Raw genomic sequence first — 20,875 nt, forward strand, 5'->3', positions numbered from 1 at the left:
GGAGAGACCAAGACTGACCAGAGAGCTTTCTGTCAAGCCTCAACTCCTTCCTCCCTCTCTTTTCCCCCAGTTGATCTAATTTAGTAAAACTGAAGATACCTAGTACAGAAATTTAACCAAACATGAAACTGCTTGTTTGCTGATTAGGTCACCATCTGGAGGTCATTTACCAGTTTTAGCTCGTATTTATAAAAGTGGACAGAGAAACAAGCCTTGTTTTTATTATTCAGTCTTACAGAAAAATACATATTTTTTACAAAACCAAAGCTATGAGAAACCATCAAAATCTGTGTGCTTGGAAGAAAGACGGCAAGTGTGCAGGCCCCAACAGTGAAGAATACACCACCATGTTTAGGAGTGCAAAAAGTCTGCCTTAAAAAAAAAAAAAAGTAGTCCTTTTCCCACACAGTTGACGTCAGGTAAATCGGCGTTTGCTGGGCTCTGGTACTGACAGTGCCATCATGTCCACTTTACTGGAGAACTCAGCCTCAAGAGCATTCTAGAGGGAGAAAGAAACAAGAGAAATCAGTGGCAATGCAAATAACTTTTACATCGCTGTTAAACAAATATGTCGCTAATGGTCAAATCCCATTGGACATCATTTGTATGCATTAACCCAAATAACTGAAAGAGCATTATTGGTGTGGGTTGTTTACCAGTACTCAGTACAATGCACGGTTAGTTGAAAATATAATAGGTGACTCAGCATGTAGCAGCTCATGAACAGAGAAAAATGAGTCATCATAAAAAGCCAAAAATTAGCATTACTAATCAGAATGATGACCCAAAAAGATATACAGTATTCTTTAATATTATGACAATGTTACATTGTTCTCAGGACAATCTTGAAATATCAAACCCTAATAAAGCATCCACTGTTATACTTATAGTCCACAAATAAACTTATTGACAGGTAGCTAAAAGGCTAAATCACAGTAATTATTTCCAAACTGACACCACTGGTTCATGTTGTGTGATCCACATGGCCCTTGGAATGCAACATTTTTATAACCAAGCAGCTGGTGAACAGGGGGTGAATAGAGAGTCCATGACACAATCTCTTACAATGTGATGCACGGAACAGGAATATTGAAGAACTTTGTACTCTTGTTTTACTGAGCTTAACATACAAATTCCACATGTATGCACAAAAACAGCAAAATGCTAGTCACATGTGGTGGGCTTCCCATCATGCTTGGAACGGTTATTAGACAGATAGGCTGCCAAAGCATATTACTAAGGTGAAAAAACTCTCACCTGAAAAAGCCCTACCAGTGGTGAAGTGGGATCAAATTCATGAAATAAGTGCCTCGCCACTGATCCTACTGATACAGTCCAAAGAGATGGATGGTCTCATAATTGTGATTCTGACTGTTTAGGGCCTTAATGATTATCAACACCTTCAATTGCATCTAGAAGCAAATAGGAAGCTAGTTCAAAAACTTAAACACAGGTTTTATGTACACACTGGTCCATGACATTCAGGAGAAAGGCAGCTGCAGTCCCATGTGGACTTCAAAGGCAACTCTATATACAGCACTTAGCAGCAATCAAGCCTGCAGGAGACAAATGCATGGATGACCTTTGTGTAGTCTATTTTAGAGAAACGGCCGTACTCCTGTCCAGCTGCTGATTAAAAAATGCATTACAAGCCACAACTACTGTCTGAGAATCCAGCAGCAGTGATGTATCCAAAAGGGCCTAGAGACTGCAAAGCGTTCTAGCAAAAAGCATCTGTCACGGAGTGTGGGGGAGTCCAGCCCTACACCCCTCTTCCTGGGCCCCACAGTGACTCTTAGCCAGCCAGTAAAACAGAAGGTTTATTGGACAACAGGAACACAGGTTACAGCACAGTTTGCAGGCACAGTCAGGACCCCTCCACCGAGTCCTTCTGGGCTTTCAGGGTGCTTGGATCCTAGCTAGGATATCCTGAATTCCGCTCACACAGCCCCAAGCCCAAACTCAAACTGTTTCCCTCCTGCCATTCCCTTCCTTTGTCCCCTTCCCGGGCAAAAGTGTTGACCTTTCCCCTCCCTTACCTAGCTCAGGTTACAGGCCCTGGCATCGTCCATCCCCTAAAGTCCTCCCCTGCTCTCCCACTCCCCACACAGACAGTACCTACTGCATCACAGCATCCTTGAAAGGTGGCACAAACACTTCTGCACAGTTCTTCAAAGCTATTTAAGTGATTAACTTCCATTCATTGCAGTGAGACTAAGGCATCTAAATAACTCTGAAAAGCTGGGCCGCCCTTCAACATGTTCCTCCCTATCAACAAGAATCACTTCCATCTAACCTGAGCCACATTTTTACCCAGATCTTTATCTCTGGAGAGCATCAAGATTAGAATCGGAGGCAGATAAACCCAAACCTAACCATCATCAATGCTGGAGTTTTGGATGATGTTTTTTTTTTTTTGGGGGGGGGGGGGGGAGGGCGGAGTGCCAGGGTCCAATTAAATCTCTGTAAGCAACAAAAGCCCCTACCAGCTCCCGCTTTGCTTCTTCAATCTTCACTCGAGCAAGGGAAGGATTCTAAAAGAAAGAAAAATGGCATGTTAACCGCAAGTAGCGACAGTCCCACTTTAGCTTGAAACACAGGGTTTCTCCTCACCCAAAAGATTTTAATAAAGGATAGGAGAAGAGTGGGGGATAATCAAATGGTCTCCACGTGTTCCCTCAAGATGCAAAAAGTGCTGCAATTAAAGACACAGAACAACCCAAAACTGAATGGATTTTGAAAGAGCTTTTACGAAGCCTAATGTTAAAAGAAACATGAAGAATTCACAAAGCTCTTGACCAAGAGAGCCTGGCTTTAAACATTCCCGGCAGTGTTTGCAGCCCAGACGCTGAACAGGAAGGTGCCCACATGTGCACATAGCCTGCTTGTAGGAACACTCCTCTCCTGCTCAGCATCTCAGGCACTCAGCCAGTGGTGAGAGAAGCAGAAAGGCTAAGGGGCAGGGCTGAGCCTTCCACATTCACTGAAAGCAAGATAGGGAAAATGGGGAGAATAAAAGCCAATTCTGGTGTCTCGAGTCCCTTGATAGAACCAAGCAAACTGCCTCTGGGGACTAGGATAGAGGGGGGGTATGCAAAGGTCTTCCAGAGGGTATGTCAACTCATCTAGATATTTGCCTAGTTTTACAAAAGGCTACATGAAAAGCTCTAGCAAAAACAGAACAAACTAAAATTTCATATTGACAATGCCTTGTTTATACTGCTCTATATGCTATATCAGTGTTTCACAACCGGGGGTGCGTGTGTTGCGATTACATGGTGAAAAGGAGAAAGGAAGCAATTTTTCACTAATAGTGTGCTGGGACACTGTCACATTTTTATGTCTGTTTTTTAAGCAAGTAGTTTTTAAATGAGGTGAAACTTGGGGTACGCAAGACAAATCAGCCTCCTGAAAGGGGTCCAGTAGTTTGGAAAGGTTGAGAACCACTGATCTAAGGTGAGGGAGTCAGGCCTGCAGCAAAGATGTGCGTAGTGGGGGAACTCACTGCAAGGAGCAGGTTGGTGAAGAGAAGAAGGATGGTCCAGTGGTTAGGGGCATTAGCTGAGGACCTAGGAGACCTGGATTCAGTTCCCTGTTCTAGCACAGCTCCCCATGTGACCGTGGGCAAGTCATTTAATGGCTCTGTGCCTCATTTCCCTATCTGAGATAAGGGATAATAGCACTTCCCTACCTCACAGGGTGCTGTGAGGATAAATACATTAAAGATTGTGAGGCACCCAGGCACTACAGTAATGGGACCAGATAAATACGAGAGGTAGAATGGTGAATCTTGACACACAGGTTCATTTAATAAATCACAATGCTACCCCTCACAACTGTTGCAGCATCTTCCCTATGTCCAAGAGGGAGAATCCCTCACTACTGATTTGAGAAAGGAACATGAATTTTGTGTTTCATTCACTTTCAGAGGAGCTCTGCAAGTGCTGCAGTTAGATTGTCCCCCAAACAACACATAGAGGTGACCTGTCCACTTCATGCAAAGACAGAGTTTGGATACCTCTCACTTCGTGGATTAATAAACTACTACTGGCTCTAATCTCTTTGAATTACTGTACAGTTGTTTACAGAGGTTCCCTTGACTGAACTCCGACTACTGCACAATGCTGTAGCCATTTATACTGCTACATAAATGATTAATAGTAATGGTGGTATGTACCAGCAGATTCAAAGTTTGATGTATATACCTTTTAAAATGATTGATAATCTTTGGAAAATAATTGTGTCGTAGATTTTTGTTTTCCTCTCAACTTTTCCAGATAATTCACCTGATGCCTAGCTTATCCAACCAGTTTATTTGGGTTCAATTCCCATGCATTGTGGTAGGAGAGAGCAAAATCTATCTAGTGGAACTATTTAAACATCCTGCTATTTAAGCAAAATCCTTCCATACACAGAGTTTGGAAACAGCATAACTGTGAGCCTGTCAACTCATTGCAACAGAATTTATTTACATTTTGATGTCTATCTATATCTAAAATATTTCAGCTACAAAACATCCCCTGAAGTTAATTTGATGTGAAATTAAGGCCTAAGTTATAGCACCTAAAGAGAAGCAATTCCATTTTCTTTATATATATATATTATATATATATATATACACACACACATATATACACACACACATATATACACACACACACTTAGGAAACCAGAAGATAATAGTAGTAGCAGAAATAATTACAGGAGTTAAGTCCAAGTAGGACTCCAGTTTCTTCTTCAAAGGCACAGTCTGTTGCTTTAGTTCAGTCAGTTTCTGTGAAAAGGGCAAAGCACCAGGTTATATTTCTGCAATCTAATTTGGTATAAGTGATGCAAATCAGTAAAACAAAGCATTTACAAATTTCCAAATGTTTTATTCTGTATAGCTTTTAAGGGAGCCCATCGTTGCCGTAATTCTGATTAAGGATCTATAACTCTTCCCAGGATTTAATATTCCAACAATTTTATTTAGTCAAATCCAGTTGAAGTTTTATATTGAAGTAAAAAAAACAAATTTTTGCATACGTCTTTTCATACAGTGTACCATTTGGTGGCTGTCCGCTGGTCTGTGGTGATCTCAATCTATAACCCAGTGGACAGATGTCCACGTCACCTTTGCTATGGGCACTATCTGAGACCCTTGCTGGTGATCTCAGCACAGGCCAAGACTGAATAGATCACTAAAAGAATGAGTTAGACACTAATACCTAGAGGCTGCCCTGCCAGAATAGGGCTGAGCCACATTGGTGGGAGAGTGTGGGGAACCGTCCACCACCACTTTTGGTGCTGTAACCATTCAGTGCACAAAGAGAAGAGTTAACTTGAGGATTATTAATCAAGCAACTTTCACCAGCTCTAAAGCCATTTAAAAATCAAAGATAAACTTATGATGCATTATGATGCAGTAATTTACACCCCCTTCACCCCAAATATTTGTTCAGCACTCTGCAAAACAGATAAAAGAACACCGTCAAGTCAAACTTGCCCCATATTTAGGCTCTATTAGAAAACAAGTTTTACAAAACCAAGACCTAGGTAGAAGTTTCTATGATTTTTTTAAATTTAAGATTTCAATGGGAACATTTTTCAACCAGCATTTTGCAATCCAAATACTGCCAAATAATGCCAGTTCATGACATCCACAAAGTGAAACTGACTAGGCTATATTCATCATTCAAACTAACTAATAAGCAAGAAATAAAACAACACAAATGGCAAAAAGCACATTACATGTTTGGATTTCTCTCTGTTATAGTAACAGGGTGATATTAGTGTTGTGACAGTAGAAAGAACAGACTTAGACAGACATCATGTGCAGCATCAAAGAGCTGGAGAATCCACAATTAGAAACACAGGAAACATGTTTTTTTAAAAATGAAAGTATTGTGACAGTGTCTCTTTAACAAATTACACCATTCACAATTATATCAAAAAATGTTATTTTCATCTAAAATTGGAGGTGGCCTCAGGATGTAAAATTTGGATCACAGATTAGATTTTGGACATCCCCACAGATCAGAGACATTTGGATGTGGATGTTAGTTTAGGCCTAACATACACATGTACTCAAATATCCATATGAATAAATGTTATTTCTTTAAAACTATCCAAACAAATGCTGATTCACATGCACCACTTCAGAAATGTCCCTCTTGTCCCAACACACCTACCTCCGAGAGGCTCACTAATGACTGATGTGTCAAAGAAGGATCCATCCCGCTTGCAGAAAGCTGTTCCTACAAGAGAAAAGACAGTTCACAGTTTGTACAGCACACCCTGCTCCTCTACTGAACAGATAGTGTACAATACATTATGCATTTTCTGTTTAAAGTTTTGTTATGGATGGAGATATTCTGATGTTTACTTGTATTTCAACATAAGCAGGGAAAAAGAAAAAAAGTCACCTAGAGCAAGAATTTAATGCTGTTTTAAGTGCTAATCTCCAAGCAACTTTAAACTGTGGAGCCAGTGGCTAATGAAACATGCATAAACAGCAATATACCTACTAGAAAACTAGCAGGACTAGAGCATTCAATGAGGATATGAGTAGGTTTACCTAGTAAAATGTCATTACACTAATAGAACATTTATCCCTCAGAATTGCCAGACTATTGTACATAGTCATTTTGTCAAACTGGATTCTAACACTCACCCTTACTTGCTTCATAAGGGGGTTGGGAAACTTCATTTCTCATATAGCACTTAACTAGTCCAACAATGGGTTTCAGAATCAGTCAAGTAACCAATATGCAATGCACGTTACACTGTATCACTACTGAAATCATGACACTGGAAGAGAACATGCTCTCTGATATCTGTATAGACAAGTATGTGAAGAGTAATTCCAACTATAGCCCATGCTTATACATTTTTAAATTTATGAAAGTTCCCCAAATTTATGAAGGTTCCTGCTTTGAGCAGAAAGTTGGACTAGATCTCCTGAGGGGTCTCTTCCAACCCTAATCTTCTATGATTCTATATCAAGGAATAACTGTACAAAATTGCTCTTATTCAACAGAAAAAATAGCTATGGGGGATGTAAACTTACTTACTGTTATGAGCTTATGCTCAAATAAATTTGTTAGTCTCTAAGGTGCCACAAGTACTCCTGTTCTTTTTACCTGTAATTGTTGCTTTAAGGTCCCAGTTCTCCAACACTTAAAGCCCATGTGTAACTTTGACTTTATGGGACAATTCATGTGAGCAAAAAGCTACACATTTGCTTATGTATTTGCATTTGTCCTCCCAATATACAATTAAGGCTATATTTTTGGCATAACAGTCACGTTCATGGTAATAATTCATTTTAATAAAGTCAATTTAATAAAGCCACAATTGTGGGGTGAGCTCATTCTTCAATCCCCCACTCCCAAACCGTAACCTTTCTGTAAGCATGGTTCCCCCCTCCCTGCCCAAACACACAGACACACCGCACACAAACACACACACACCTGTTATGAAATTGACTAAAAATTTGTTTAACAAAATCATAGCCTTATACACAACTAGTGGGAACTTCCCTAACTTTAAAATATTGGGGTAACTACTTGCCACCCTACTCCAGCAGGGGACACATTCAACCTCTAAGGCCTCTCTTACCTTTTAAGCAAAAGGATCCAAGCATCACAGCATCTATCCACTTATCCCCAGCTCTGCAGGAAAGGTGACGGGGGATCACTTACAACTGATTCCCTGCAGGGACCAACCATTCTTTATTTCCAAGTATCAGCTGTAATAGATTCCCCCTCTTGAAGGCTAAGAAGCTCCAAAGATGTCGCTAATAGTGAAACCATACATTTTGGGGCCCAGTTTGACACGATCACGTATTCCTTCAACAATACTGGTAGAAGACGTTTATCACCAACCTCTGCAGCCTTTATCCTGAATTTGAAGTCCTCAGATTTATCCTTCAGGAACTTCATGTTCTGGGTTCGGCTGTCAGCTTTGGCTTTTTCCATTGCCAGATGTTCTTCTGTTTTTTTAAGGTCCCTTTAAGAAGAAAATTGTGGTGAACGTATGTGGCTTACTAACCTTCAACCAAATTAACGCTCTCAAGTAAACACCCACAGGAGGGACAGAGTTTCACACTTTGTCTCTCCACCAGCTTAGTTATTGGTGGAATGAAATTTCCATGTGCACAGGTACCCCACAGATTCCCAAGACCCTAGGATATCCCTACTGATAGCAAGGCATCTGCATGAAAAGCCAGGACATCTATACAACAACTGACACTAATAACCCGGTGGATCACTATAATAGATTAGTTAGTAGAGAATCTAGGAATACAACTGTTAAGTGACTTAACTAAAATCATGCAGTGTGGTAATGGCAGAGCTGGGACAAGTACACAGGAATGCTAGTTCTACAACATTAAATATGCCGCTGCTGCTGCTGCTATCAGTGCCCCAATAGTTAGAGTTTACTCTAACGCCCCTCATTGTCGTATCCAAACACTTCAATGTAAATGAAATTTGCATGGTGAGGTTGCTGGTGGACTTTTAGTGGAATTTTATAATCTTTTGTTCTAACCCAGTCCCTTATTTTTATCACTAAACCACACTGCTCATGCTCAGAAAAATATGCTCACTTTGAACCTATGCACAAAGCAGTAAGTGGGAGATGCAGGCATGTACTTGTGAGCACTATTCACCCCATAATATTTAATTTCATCATTGTAGGCTTGGGATTTTTAAACCTTTTTCGACTATCTGAAGTAAATTTTCTGCAAGGACCTTGACTAGTGGTTTAAATTGCTGTGAAGTAGAGCAACATTGAACTGAATATTCAGATATCCTTGTTACTGTTCATAGACTACAAAGTTGCTGAGAACAGGAAACCAGCAAACCCCATTCAGTTCTTTCCCTTTCTCCCCCACTACTCACTCTTGGAGATGTTTTTCCAACACCAGAGCTGCAGTTAGCTTTTTCCTAAGGCTGGTCAATTCAAGCTCCATTTCTCTGTTTCTTGATTCTGTCGCATGTAAATCTGAGGTCAAATCATTGATAGCAGGAATGAAGCTAATGAAACAAGAGATTTCATTGATCTGTTTAGAAGCTAGCTCCGCCAAAGCTCAGGGTTATACAATCCCTTATTTTCTTTCACACTTTCCATAAACTTTTTGTAGGATTGTTCTCAAATAATGGCAAATCTGATAACAGTTACATCTGTCTAAACGATAGCTAAGAACTTCTAAAAGCCAGGGTTTGACAATGTACACAAAATTCAAAATAGATTAACATTTTAATTGCAATGCAATACACATTTATACAGCTCCTTTTATCATGAAGCATTTCACAAGCTATAAACATGTACTAACTGAACTGCAACCGCTTTCGGGACAGATCATGGCATGCAGCCTGAGCACACCACACTGCACAACAGCTGGAGTAGGAAGGATAGAAACAGAGGCAGAAATTGATATTTTAGCTAAAGGCACATGGAAAACCCCTAGTTTTATTAAGACAGCCAGACTGAACCTCATTTTTGTAAGGTTTCATGTGAGAAATCGATCAGAGTGCACAGCCAAATACTCCATTTAAATCTCTCCAAAAGGATGAAGGGCTGAGCAGATCCTGGCAGGTTTTAGGCAATCAGATTTGATTTGAAATACTGAGGTGTCCAACCTATGGCTCTTGAGGGTGACTACATTAAGGAAAAGTCTATTTAATTAAGAATTGAATATGCAATCCCTGAAACCACACCCTGCTATTCTTCAGCAGAAACATCTGAATTAGCCAACCACCGCAGCTACCCACTGAGCAGCTATCAGTCCTTCTCTGCTGCAAGTGCTCAACAGCACCCCTGCTAGCCGCCTGCACCACCACAGGAATAGGAAGTGAGAGTAACATTGACTATTCCATTGCCTGCTTCTTGGCTAGCTCTGGGGGCCCCAAGAAGAGCCGGACGGCAGTTAGACTGGCTCCCTCTGGGCCTATTAAAGTGGCTAGCAAAGGCTGGCTCCCACTCCCACACACACTGACTCAGAGCAGCCCAAGAGGTGAGAAAAAGAGGAGAAGCTGGGAATGAGCAGCCAGTTACAGCTCCCTGATTCTTTAGCTGAGTCCAGGTTAGAGTAGTCTGGGAGCTGCTATAAATTGTGCCTGCTAGTATAACAGCCCCCAGGGAGGGACCATATGCCAGCAGGGGATAGCTGGAGTGCAGCATCCTTCAACTACTCCCCCTCCCCACCCATGACCTATCGCAGGGAACACAGAGAGGGAGGAGTAGGAGATGGCCATTTCATCTCTACATCTACTGGGTGCTCCTCCATCACGGAATTCTGGGTGCTTTCCACTCACTTTGTGCTGCATAAGTGACACAGAGAAATAGAACAGGGCAGAAAATTGGCCCTAGAGAACTGATTGTGGCCTCAAGCTGAGAAGGTTGGACACCACTGATCCAGACTTCAGCAAACTGTGGAAGAATTACCTTGCCAGGGAAGTGTCCCTTGTTTCAAGTGCCATTGCACTGTCTACCAATGCGTTCAGATAGCTGGTGCCTGTGCTAGAGAGACTGTTGAAGGAAAGATTCACACTCTCCATGAGAAGATCCTGTAGATAGTTGACTGAAAAAACAAATAATTACTTTCATTTAATATTTGTCACAGGTGTGCATGGGACTATACACATTTAGAATACAAAGTCCCTGCTTCAAGGTGCTTACAGTCTGAACAGACACAAAAGACACAGTTTAAGGTTCAATGTTCTGTGCTCCATTTTGTAAGTATTATATAAATAATCTATTGGCTGGATCTTAAAAAGAGTCCTACAAAAAGTAGAAACTAGGTCAAACTACAAAGGATGGATATAAACAAATAACACAAGTATGTAGGGACAAAATTAGAAAGGCCAAGGCACAAAACAGATTAAACTAGCTAGCGACATAAAGGATAACAAGAAAACATTCTATAAATGCATTTAGAGCAGTTCTCAAACTGTGGGTTGGGACCTCAAAGTGTGTTGCAATTCCATTTTAATGGGGATCCCCAGGGCCAGCATTAGACTTGGTGGGACACAGGGTTGACGCTGAAGCCTGAGCACCACCCTCACCCAGAGAGGCGGGGATGAAGCTACAGCCCCTTCTCCCCGTCCCCATGGTGGTAGGGTCAGGCTCCAGCCCTCCCCCAGGGTCATAAAGTAACTGTTGTCTGAAAGGGGTGGCAGTGCAGTAAAGTTTGAGAATCTCTGAAGCAAGAGGAAGACCAAGGACAGGTTAGGCCCACTACTTAATTTGGGGCGGGGAGGGGGGGCGCAATAACAGAAAAGGTGAAAATGGCAGAAGTGCTAAATTACTTTCTTGTTTCAGTTTTCACTAAAAAGGTTAGTAGTGACTGGATGTGAATGCTAGTGAAAATGAGGTAGGATCAGAGGCTAAAATAGGGAAAGAAAAAATTAAAAATTACTTAGGCCTGGTCTACACAGGGGGGAATTGATCTAAGATACACAACTTCAGGTATGAGAATAGTGTAGCTGAAGTCGACATATCTTAGGTCAACTCGCCTTGCATCCTTACGGCATGGGGTCAACTACTGCCACTCCGCCATCGACTCCGCTTCCACCTCTCACCGTGGTGGAGTACAGGAGTCAACGGCAGAGCAATCGGGGATCAATTTATCGTGTATACACTAGACACGATAAATCAATCCCCAATAGATCGATCACTACCCGCCGATCCGGGAGATAGTGTAGACGTACCCTTAGACAAGTCAGATGTCTTCAAGTCACAAGGGTCTGATGAAATGCAACCTAGAATATTCAGGGAGCTGACTGCGCAGATATCTGAGCCATTAGCGATTATCTTTGAAAAGTAATGGAAGACTGGAGAGATTTCAGAGGACTGGAAAAGGGCAAATATAGTGCCAGACAATTTAGGGAATTACAGACCAGTCAGCTTAACTTCAGTAGCCAGAAAGATAATGGAGCAAATAATTAAGCAATCAACTTGCAAAAACCTAGAAGATAATAAGGTGATAAGTAACAGTCAACATGGATTTGCCAAAAACAAGCTGAACCTAATAGCTTTTTTTAACAGGGTAACAAACCTTCTGGGTGGATGGAGGGGGAGTGGTAGACGTGGCATATCTTGACTTTGGTAAGGCTTTTGATACTGTCTCACATGACCTCATAAACAAACTACAGATGGAGCTACTGTAAGGTGGATGCATAACTGGTTGGGAAAACTGTTCCCAGAGAGTAGTTATCAGTGGTTAAGTCATGCTGGAAGGGCATATCCGGTGGGTTCCCGCGGGGATCAGTTCTGGGTCTAGTTCTGTTCCATATCTTCACCAGTGATTTAGATAACAGCACACAGAGCACACATAAAGTTTGCGGATGATACCAAACTGTGCACGATTGCAAGCGCTTTGGAGGATAGGATTAAAATTCAAAATGATCTGGACAAAAACTGGAAGTAAATAGGATGAAATTCAATAAGGACACTCCACTTAGGAAGGAACAATCAGTCGCACGCATACAAAAGGGGAAATGACTGCCTAGGAAAGAGTATTGCAGAAAGGAATCTGGGGGTCATAGTGGATCACAAGCTAAATATGTGTGAACAATGTAACACTGTTGCAAAAAAAGCAAATATTCTGGGATGTATTAGCAGGAGTGTTGTAAGCAAGACACAAGAAGTAATTGTGCTCTATTCCACGCTGTTTAGGCCTCAGCTGGAATATTGTATCCAGTTCTGGACATCACATTTCAGGAAAGATGTGGACAAATTGGAGGAAGTCTAGGGAAGAGCAACAAAAATTATTAAAGGTCTAGAAAACATGACCTATGAGGGAAGATTGAAAAAATTGGATTTGTTAAGTCTGGAGAAAAGAAGACTCAGAGGAGACATGATAACTTCTTATGTACTTGAAAACTGTTGTTACAAGGAGGTGGGAGGTCAATTGTTCTCATTAACCTCTGAGGACAGACAAGAAGCAATGGCTTAAATTGAAGTAAGAGCAGTTTAGGAAAAACTTCCCAATTGTCAGGGTAGGTAAGCAATGGAATAAATTGCCTAGGGAGGTTGTGGAATCTCCATAATTGGAGATTTTTAAGAGCAGGTTAGACAAACACCTCTCAGGGATAGTCTAAATAATACTTAGTCCTGCCAAGAGTGTAGGGGACTGGACTAGATGACCTCTCAAGGTCCCTTTCAGTCCTACAAGTCTACGATTCATTGGGAGACTACACAGGAAAAAAACAAAACAAAAAACACATTTTTGGGAGTGATTAGGAAAGGAGAAAAAAAAATTCTCTTCTATATAGTATCAGAATTCTTATATCATTAACTTATAGAATCCTACCTAATTAAAACCTTGCAACTGGTTTTTATTTAGTATATGAAATGTTAAAATAAGAATGATTATGGTGGCCTGAGTTGAGAGGTCACTCCAGAAATACTGATTGCTGTTCTCCACTTTATCCAATGCTCATTCCCTATGATTAGCTAAGGAGTTGCTAAATAACATCGCTGCTGTTTCAAAATCTTAAATTGCTCCCCTCAGTTAGAGATTAACATTGGCTCAGACACTTGAGATCAGCACTAACCCTGACCCCCACCCTTGTACATACAGTATCTCTATTTCAGTGCTGTGCCATCTAGCTTGGCAGTGTAGAAAGTACAGCAGCTAAGATGCTTGTCAGCCTTTACAGCCTGCTCAAGTTGATTTAAGAAATTGTTGTTGGCCAACCTGACATCACAGTTGGGAGAAAAGCATTTGTGTATGACAATATATAACTGGAATTCAAGGAAATCTGAGCCTATTGCTACTTTTTCACACTTCTCATAAAATATTACAGTGAATAGTAAAGAGAATCTCTATAGGGTCACTTAGAAAAAGGCGTTTTTACTGTAACTGGAGTTTGAAGCACCAAGCTCACCTTCTGACTCATATTCTGCAGTCTTCTGCTTCATGTCATCTATCACGAGGGAGACATCCCTGTCTCTGGTTTCATTGCATTCCACAAGCTCATATAAAATATCAACAGTCCGTGAATTCACTTCGTATTGTGGAATGGGTTGATCCCCAAATGTCTTTTTTAGCCATAAAGTAACCTGCCAAGAAAGTGGGAGTAAAGAAGGTAAATGGTTTAATTTAAGGAAAGGGAATTAAATATCAGGCAAGAGAACTGGAATGTAGAGCCATCAACCACAAATCTTACTCCTGTCTGAGGGGTTTTGTCTACCTTAGACTTTTTTTTTGGGGGGGGAGAGGGGGATCATCCATTGTTGCACTACCATTGGTTGTAGCAATGGCAGAAGCACAAATGTAGACTGGGAGAACAGGGTTCACCCCCAAATTTAGTCTGCAGGTTGGATCATTAGCTTCCCTGTCCAGATACTGACAGGGAGCACGACATGAATGCTTATCCATGTCACTCTTTGCAACCATGAAGAAGCACATGAAGCTCACATGCAAAATGGGGCAAGACTTCAGGACAACGCTCTCACAAGACAATGAAATGGTAGACTACAAGTGGTAAAATCTAAGAGTCTGGAATTTCCAATACTATGCAAAACTGTTTGGCATGCTAATATAGATAAGGCTAAACAGTTTCTAAGGTACGTTGTGATTGAATTCAGTTCATGGTCAATTCATATTTAAATAAATTATTTAAAACCATAATTGGCTTTTAGGCAACCCAGTTACCCCTCCAGCAAGTGATGTTAAATATAGTTTTTCTTCAGCATTCAACTGTAGCTTTGATTAGAAGCTGTTTGGCTGATCTGCTCTAGCCAGACAAACAGGCATAACACACTGTGGCTCCTGTTACCATAGTATCTCAGCATCCCACACTGTTTAGAAGTTACTCTATCAACAGTCCTGTGAAATAGGGGGATGTTATTATTCTGTTTTTTCAAATTAGGAACAACGGACCAGATCCTCAAACTTCCTCCAGGGACATTAGGACCCTAAATATCTTTAAGGATCAAGGAGTCTAACTGACTTGCCCAAAGTCACATAGGAAGTCTGTGGCAGAGTAGGAATTTGAACCTAGGTCTCCCATATCGCAGAGTAGTGCCCTAACCACTGAACTATTCTTCCTGTCAGCTTAGTCTGAAATGGTTTTATATTGAGTTTAAATGTTGATAACAGACGGATTATTGTGGGACATTAAAGAGGCCAAAAGACATTTGTTGTTTTGTCCCTCTCATTCTAAAAACAAGCCATGCAAGTGGATTCCTCCCATCAGCTGAGCTTGCAGCTCAGAGCACAATGCAGGAGGGGTAGAAAGACATCTAAAAAGAAGGAACTGGATCTCTATGCTGCTTAAAGTCTGAGGAACAAGGTTTTCCAAGCATAAACAAGAGGTCCATAGCCTTTTAGCCTGGCTTAGTCCTAAAGCAGTAGTTTTCAACCTTTTTTTATTTGTGGACCCCTAACAAATTTTGAATGGAGATGCAGACCCCATTTGAAGTTCAACCTGTAGTCCGTGGACCCCTACTATAGAAGTCTTAGACTGATAACTGACTGAACAGAATTCAACTACCACTGCTGTGTGTTCTTGGCAGGGCATTTGACATAGTGTGAAAAAGGGTGCTAAACTGTGGGCTTCTATGGTAATGACAACACTTCCAGGGTTTTGACAACGGGGGGCGGGGGAGTGTGTTTGTGAAGGGGTGTCATAAACAGATGGTTAAGGGTTAATGCCTCTTTTACCTGTAAAAGGTTAAAAAGTTCACTTAGCCTAGCTAACACCTGACCAGAGGAACCAATGGGGGAACAAGATGTTTCAAAAGGAAGGAGGGAAGTTTTTCCTTTTTTTAGAGTTTCAGTTTCAGCAGGAGTGAAAAAGATCAGGGAACTAGCCTCTTATCAGAGTAGTAAGTTTTACAAAGGAATAAATAGGTTTATGCTTATTTCTTTGTAACCTGTCTTATGCAAATAAAGGCAGAATCAAATTGGGTATTTTTTTTGTGTAACTAAATTTGTGCCCAGGGGAACATCCTCTGTGTTTTGAATCTGTTGTCTGTGACAGTAGCTGGTATGCTAATCTCTCCCCGAGGGTTTTCTTTTACCTTTCTTTTCTTTAATTAAAAGCCTTTTTCTTAATACCTGATTGATTTTTCCTTGTTTTTTAGATCCAAGGGGGTTGGATCTGGATCCACCAGGAGTTGGTGGGAGATGGTTAATCTCTCCTTGTTTTAAGATCCAAGGGGTTTGGATCTGTGTTCACCAGGGAATTGGTGAAGTCCCTTAAGACTATCCAGGAAAAAAGGTGGTACTTGGGGGGGTGGCAGCGACACCAGATCTAAGCTAGTAATTAAGCTTAGAAGTGTCCATGCAGGTCCCCACATCTGTACCCTAAATTTCAGAGTGGGGAAGGAACCTTGACAAGGGGAAAGGATTCACATACTTTTGATTCAAACTTTATTTTCATAGTCATCTTTTGCAAACCCCTTAAATACAGTCTGTGGAACCCCTAGGGTCCTAAGGGGCATATAGAACTTGCTGAATACAGAAGCTTCTATTACCTTTGGAAACTTAAGACTGTAACTCATTTGGGTGTGAATGTTCACCTGCTTTAATTTTATAAATAACATTTCTTTTTCCTACTTAATATATTTTGTACAGTTTATTATAAGATTGGCTACAAGCATTATCTTTAGTGTAAGATCTAGTGGTCTTGGATGACCTGGAGTAAGTAACTGATCCTTTGAGACTGGGTGTAACCTGAATATTGCTGTGATTCTTGGTGTAAGGAACCATCTATCACAAAGATAAGCTTAGCTGGATGGCAAGATAGTGCCCAAGGGGACTGTCTGTGACTGCATGTTAAGGCTGTATAGTAACTCCTCACTTATAATCGTCCCAGTTAATGTAGTTTCATTGTTATATTGCTGATCAGTTAGGGAACATGCTCGTTTAAAGTTGTGTAATGTTTCCTTCTCACATTATTTGGCAGCCACCTGCTTTGTCCACTGCTTGCAAGAAGAGCAGCCCGTTGCAGCTAGCTGGTAGGGGCTTGGAACCAGGGTGAACCGGCAGCACCCCCATCAGCTCCCCGCTCCCCTAAATTCCCTGTGCAGCAGCTGCCGCGCAGCCTAGCAATTGCCGGCAGTTCAGCTGTCCCTCCACCCACTGCCATGTGCTGTTCCTGCCCTCTGCCTTGGCGCTGTTCCCCAAGACTCCTGTTTGCTGTGCAGGGGGAGGACAGGAAGAGGAGGGCTCTCAGGGTGTCCCCCTTCCCTGCCCGATCCTATCTTCCATAGAGCAGGGGGGGACACATGACAGGGCTCAGGACAGAGGGAGCTTGCTGGCAGCAGCTGGGGTCTCAGTAAGCTGATCTAATTAACAAGGCATTGTACTTAAGAGTAAGGTCAGCGAAATGTGCATCTCTCTCTCTCACACATGGTATGTGTCTCTGTCTCTATCTGCAATGCTGTCTCCCCTCCCTCCATTCCTTCTGCCTTGTAGAGTGTGAGAGGTAAACTTGAGGGCTCAGTCAGTTGCTAGTTCATCATTTAGCAGTAAGGCATTCCCTGGGAAATATCCCACCCTCTGACTCCTCCACCTCAATCAAGCTTCATAATCATCTCACTGTATACCAGTATTAAATTGTTTGTTTAAAATGTATAGTCTGTATGTGTGTGTGTGTATATATATATATATATATATATATATATATATATATATATATATATATATATATAAAAATATAGTCTTTTGTCTGGTGAAAAAAATTTCCCTGGAACCTAATCCCCTCGTTTACATTAATTCTTATGGGGAAATTGGATTTGCTTAACATCATTTTGTTTAAAGTCACGTTTTTCAGGAACATAACTACAACGTTAAATGAGGAGTTACTGTATAGCATCTGAGGAGCTTACACTTGATAACTGTTTGGTGTAATCTAATAATAGAACTCTCAACCAATTTGGTGTTTGTGCTCTCCTTCCTAACAGTCTGCCCTGAGTCTGGTACTCCTGTTTTTGAGTCACTGCAGGCAACTTTACATCAGTAAATCACAATTTTCTGACACATAAGATCTATCTTAATAGTATAGTACCTTAAACCTGCCAAGGCTACCAGCCCAAACATCATTTAAGGCACACTGAATTAGGGCTATTTTTTTAACGGGACTTTGCTTTGTTTTAAACATTTCCCTTCCTTTTCTTACAGTTACAAACATAACAAGAAAGCAGGGTTTTTAGTTTAATGCTCCATATAAACAGGAGGTAGGAAAGCACTTATCTAGGATAACACAGGTGTAAACCAGCCTATGCTACTGAAGTGGCATGCAGAAGTTGCATCCCCTGTTCTTCCTGAGCACAAACACCTACTTCTCTACAAACTTCTGTGCAAACCACAATGTCTAGCTAAACATAGCTCATAAGCTACAGAGTTCCTATCTCCCAAAATTGTTGAAAGAGGTCAGAGGGCTTTGAGTAAGCCCAAGTGACCCACCCATCAGTAATATACAGAGTAAGATAATTATGAACATGCCCCTCCACATTCCATAGGACAAGTGGAGAAGTATATGCAGTGGACTGTTTTGTTTAGGAAATGTTTTTTGATAAACATTTGATAAATGGGCTGGGAGGGACACAGAGGCAAACCCCGGGGGGTGCGGGCAGGCCACAGGCTGGGGGGGGCAGGGCAGGGGCTGGGGGGACGTGGAAGCAAACCCCGTGGGGGCACTGGGTGTGGGGGGGACCCATGGGCTGGGGGGACGCAGAGGCAACCCCTGTGGGGGCACTGGGAACAGGGTGGGGGACATGAGCTAGGGGGATGCAGAGACAAACCCCGGGGAGACATTGGGAGCGGGGGGGAGTACGAGCTGGGGACACGCGGAGACAAACCCCGGGGGGGGAGCAAGGGCTGAGGGGACGCGGAGACAAACCCCGGGGGGGCATTGGGAACGTGCAGCTGGGGGGCATGGGCCGGGGGAACGCGGAGGCAAACCCTGGGGGCCCCCCATGGGCTGGGGGGGCGGGGGACGCGGAGACAAACCCCGGGGGGACATTGGGAGCGTGCAGCGGGGGGGCATGGGCCGGGGGAACGCGGAGGCAAACCCCCGAGGGGGGCCACGGGTTGGGGAGGACGCGGATGCAAACCCCTGGGAGGCCCCCATGGGCTGGGGGGGCGGGGGACGCGGAGGCAAACCCCGGGGGGGGCACTGGAACGGGGGCGGAACGGGCTGGGGGGACGCAGAGGCAAACCCCATGGGGGCACTGGGAGCGGGGGGCGCATGGCCTGGGGGAGGCGGAGGCACGGGGGATGGGAAGAGCGTGCGGGCACTGCCAGGAAGAGGCCAGAGGGCACGGCAGGCGCGCAGTGAGGAGGGGCCATGAGGCGGGGGGTCAGGGATGGAGGAGTACCCCGGCCGGGCGGGCGGGCGGGCGGACGGACTCGGGTCGGACAAGCCCCTCTCTGTGCGGACCCCCCCCCCCCCAAGGACTGTCAGTCAGGGGCAGCGCCCGCGCGATGACCGTTACCCGTCTGAGCTTCTCCTCCATCCCAGCCCCCGCCGCTTGAATTTCGCCTCCTTCCCGTCAGCCTCCGCGCACTGCCGCAGCCAGCCCTGAGGGAAACGAGGCCGCTAACGGATGACCTCAGTGCCGCGGGGCTTGCTGGGAGTTGTAGTTCGCACGATTGTCCCGCTCTCAGACTGCGCCCCCTCCCTAAACCACGCCCAGAAGGGACTGACAGGCTGGTGGCAGCTCCCCTTGTCCTAGAGACAGCACACGAGGGGCCTGGGCTGTGACCCTCTGTCTAAAATGAGGGGCCTCACCTTGCTCAGCCTGGGCAAGAAGAATGTTGCAGAATTCGCAAAAGCCCCATGCAACGTTACAGTACAATAACCAAGACCCCAGCGGGGAACCTATCACTGTGATGTGTCGACACAGAATCATGAAATCTGTCACCATGTCAGGACAACATGGGTTGTCTCCCCCGCTCCTCTCCAAAAAAACCCACTGTTGTATCACAATGTATTGATGCTGTCAGGAAACCCATCACTGTGTCTTGGCATGGTGACATGCTGTCCCAAAATCTTGTGATTGTACCATAGTGTCATTTTCAGGAAAACATCATGTCTTATCCCAGTGACACAGTGTCAGGAAAACCATCACCATGTTGTCATTCATACTGTGATGACATACTTTTGTTCCGAGATTAGGACATAATGTAGTTAAAAACTTACCATGTTAAAAATGTTGTTTAAAATGTTACCATGTAATGCCCCTTCCACACAGTCTTAAAAAATAACCCCTGTGCTGTTATATGTGATGATTTAATTCTATAAAGAAATCATGTTGTGCAAAGATTACAAGAAAAAAGGAACTGTGATATCACTATGTATCCACACAACTTAGTAAGATTGCTAAAACTTGATATCAGGTCGCAATACAATGGAACAATGTCCTGAAAAAATGTTATCATAATATAGGATTTGGACATCTTGAAAATAGCATCACACCATGATATGATAATGCACATCTCCTCAGTAACACACACTAGCCGCTATGAACACATCAAACCCATCCTCCTCTCACTGTACTGCCTTCCCATAGACTATCAAATGAAGTTCAAGGTCTCAGTCCTTTTCTTCAAGACGCTCAATGGCCTGACCCAGGGTATCTGAAAGATCATGTAAAGGTCTAAGATGAGGACTGTTGTCAGCAACTTTGCTCCTCTGGTACAGAGAAACTTGACAGTGGAAAAGCTCACCTATGCAAGACACAAAGCTTTCTCTGAGGCTTGCCCGAGACTGTGGAATGAAGGCCCCCAGCAATTAAGGACCATCATAAACCTCGCCACTTTCTGCTCGAGGTGCAAGGAACATTTCTTTGACCTTGCCTTCTCCAACAAATGTACAACAACTTGGACATTTTTTATCAAAAAAAAAATCCTAAACAAAACAATCCACCGCATATA

At 42.9% G+C, this 20,875-nt stretch overlaps 1 protein-coding gene across 1 annotated transcript; it reads right to left on the reverse strand.

The window, feature by feature from the left end:
* Positions 1–201: 201 nt before the first annotated feature.
* On the reverse strand, positions 202–19,537 carry HAUS1 (HAUS augmin like complex subunit 1). The gene is made up of 9 exons (XM_030566374.1): positions 19,435–19,537; positions 13,875–14,049; positions 10,429–10,564; positions 8,883–9,017; positions 7,866–7,989; positions 6,171–6,236; positions 4,703–4,774; positions 2,487–2,534; positions 202–499 (listed from the first exon to the last, which is right to left on the reverse strand). Exons 1-9 carry the CDS (start codon positions 19,453–19,455, stop codon positions 416–418), a joined length of 861 nt encoding a protein of 286 aa, XP_030422234.1. The 5' UTR covers positions 19,456–19,537; the 3' UTR covers positions 202–415.
* Between the last annotated feature and the right edge of the window lie 1,338 nt (positions 19,538–20,875).

This window comes from Gopherus evgoodei, chromosome 6 (assembly GCF_007399415.2).
Source record: "Gopherus evgoodei ecotype Sinaloan lineage chromosome 6, rGopEvg1_v1.p, whole genome shotgun sequence".
Lineage (NCBI taxonomy): Eukaryota > Metazoa > Chordata > Testudines > Testudinidae > Gopherus > Gopherus evgoodei.

Bases quoted from the DNA above. Each gene is read 5' to 3' on its own strand.
- HAUS1 (XM_030566374.1), bottom strand. From the start codon at position 19,455: ATGGAGGAGAAGCTCAGACGG. The intron at 7,990-8,882 runs GTGAGTAGTGGG...TTCTTCTTAAAG, and splicing joins TTGGAAAAACATCTCCAAGA to GGACCTTAAAAAAACAGAAG. The intron at 2,535-4,702 runs GTAATTATTTCT...TCTTTCTTTTAG, and splicing joins CCTACTTGGACTTAACTCCT to AATCCTTCCCTTGCTCGAGT.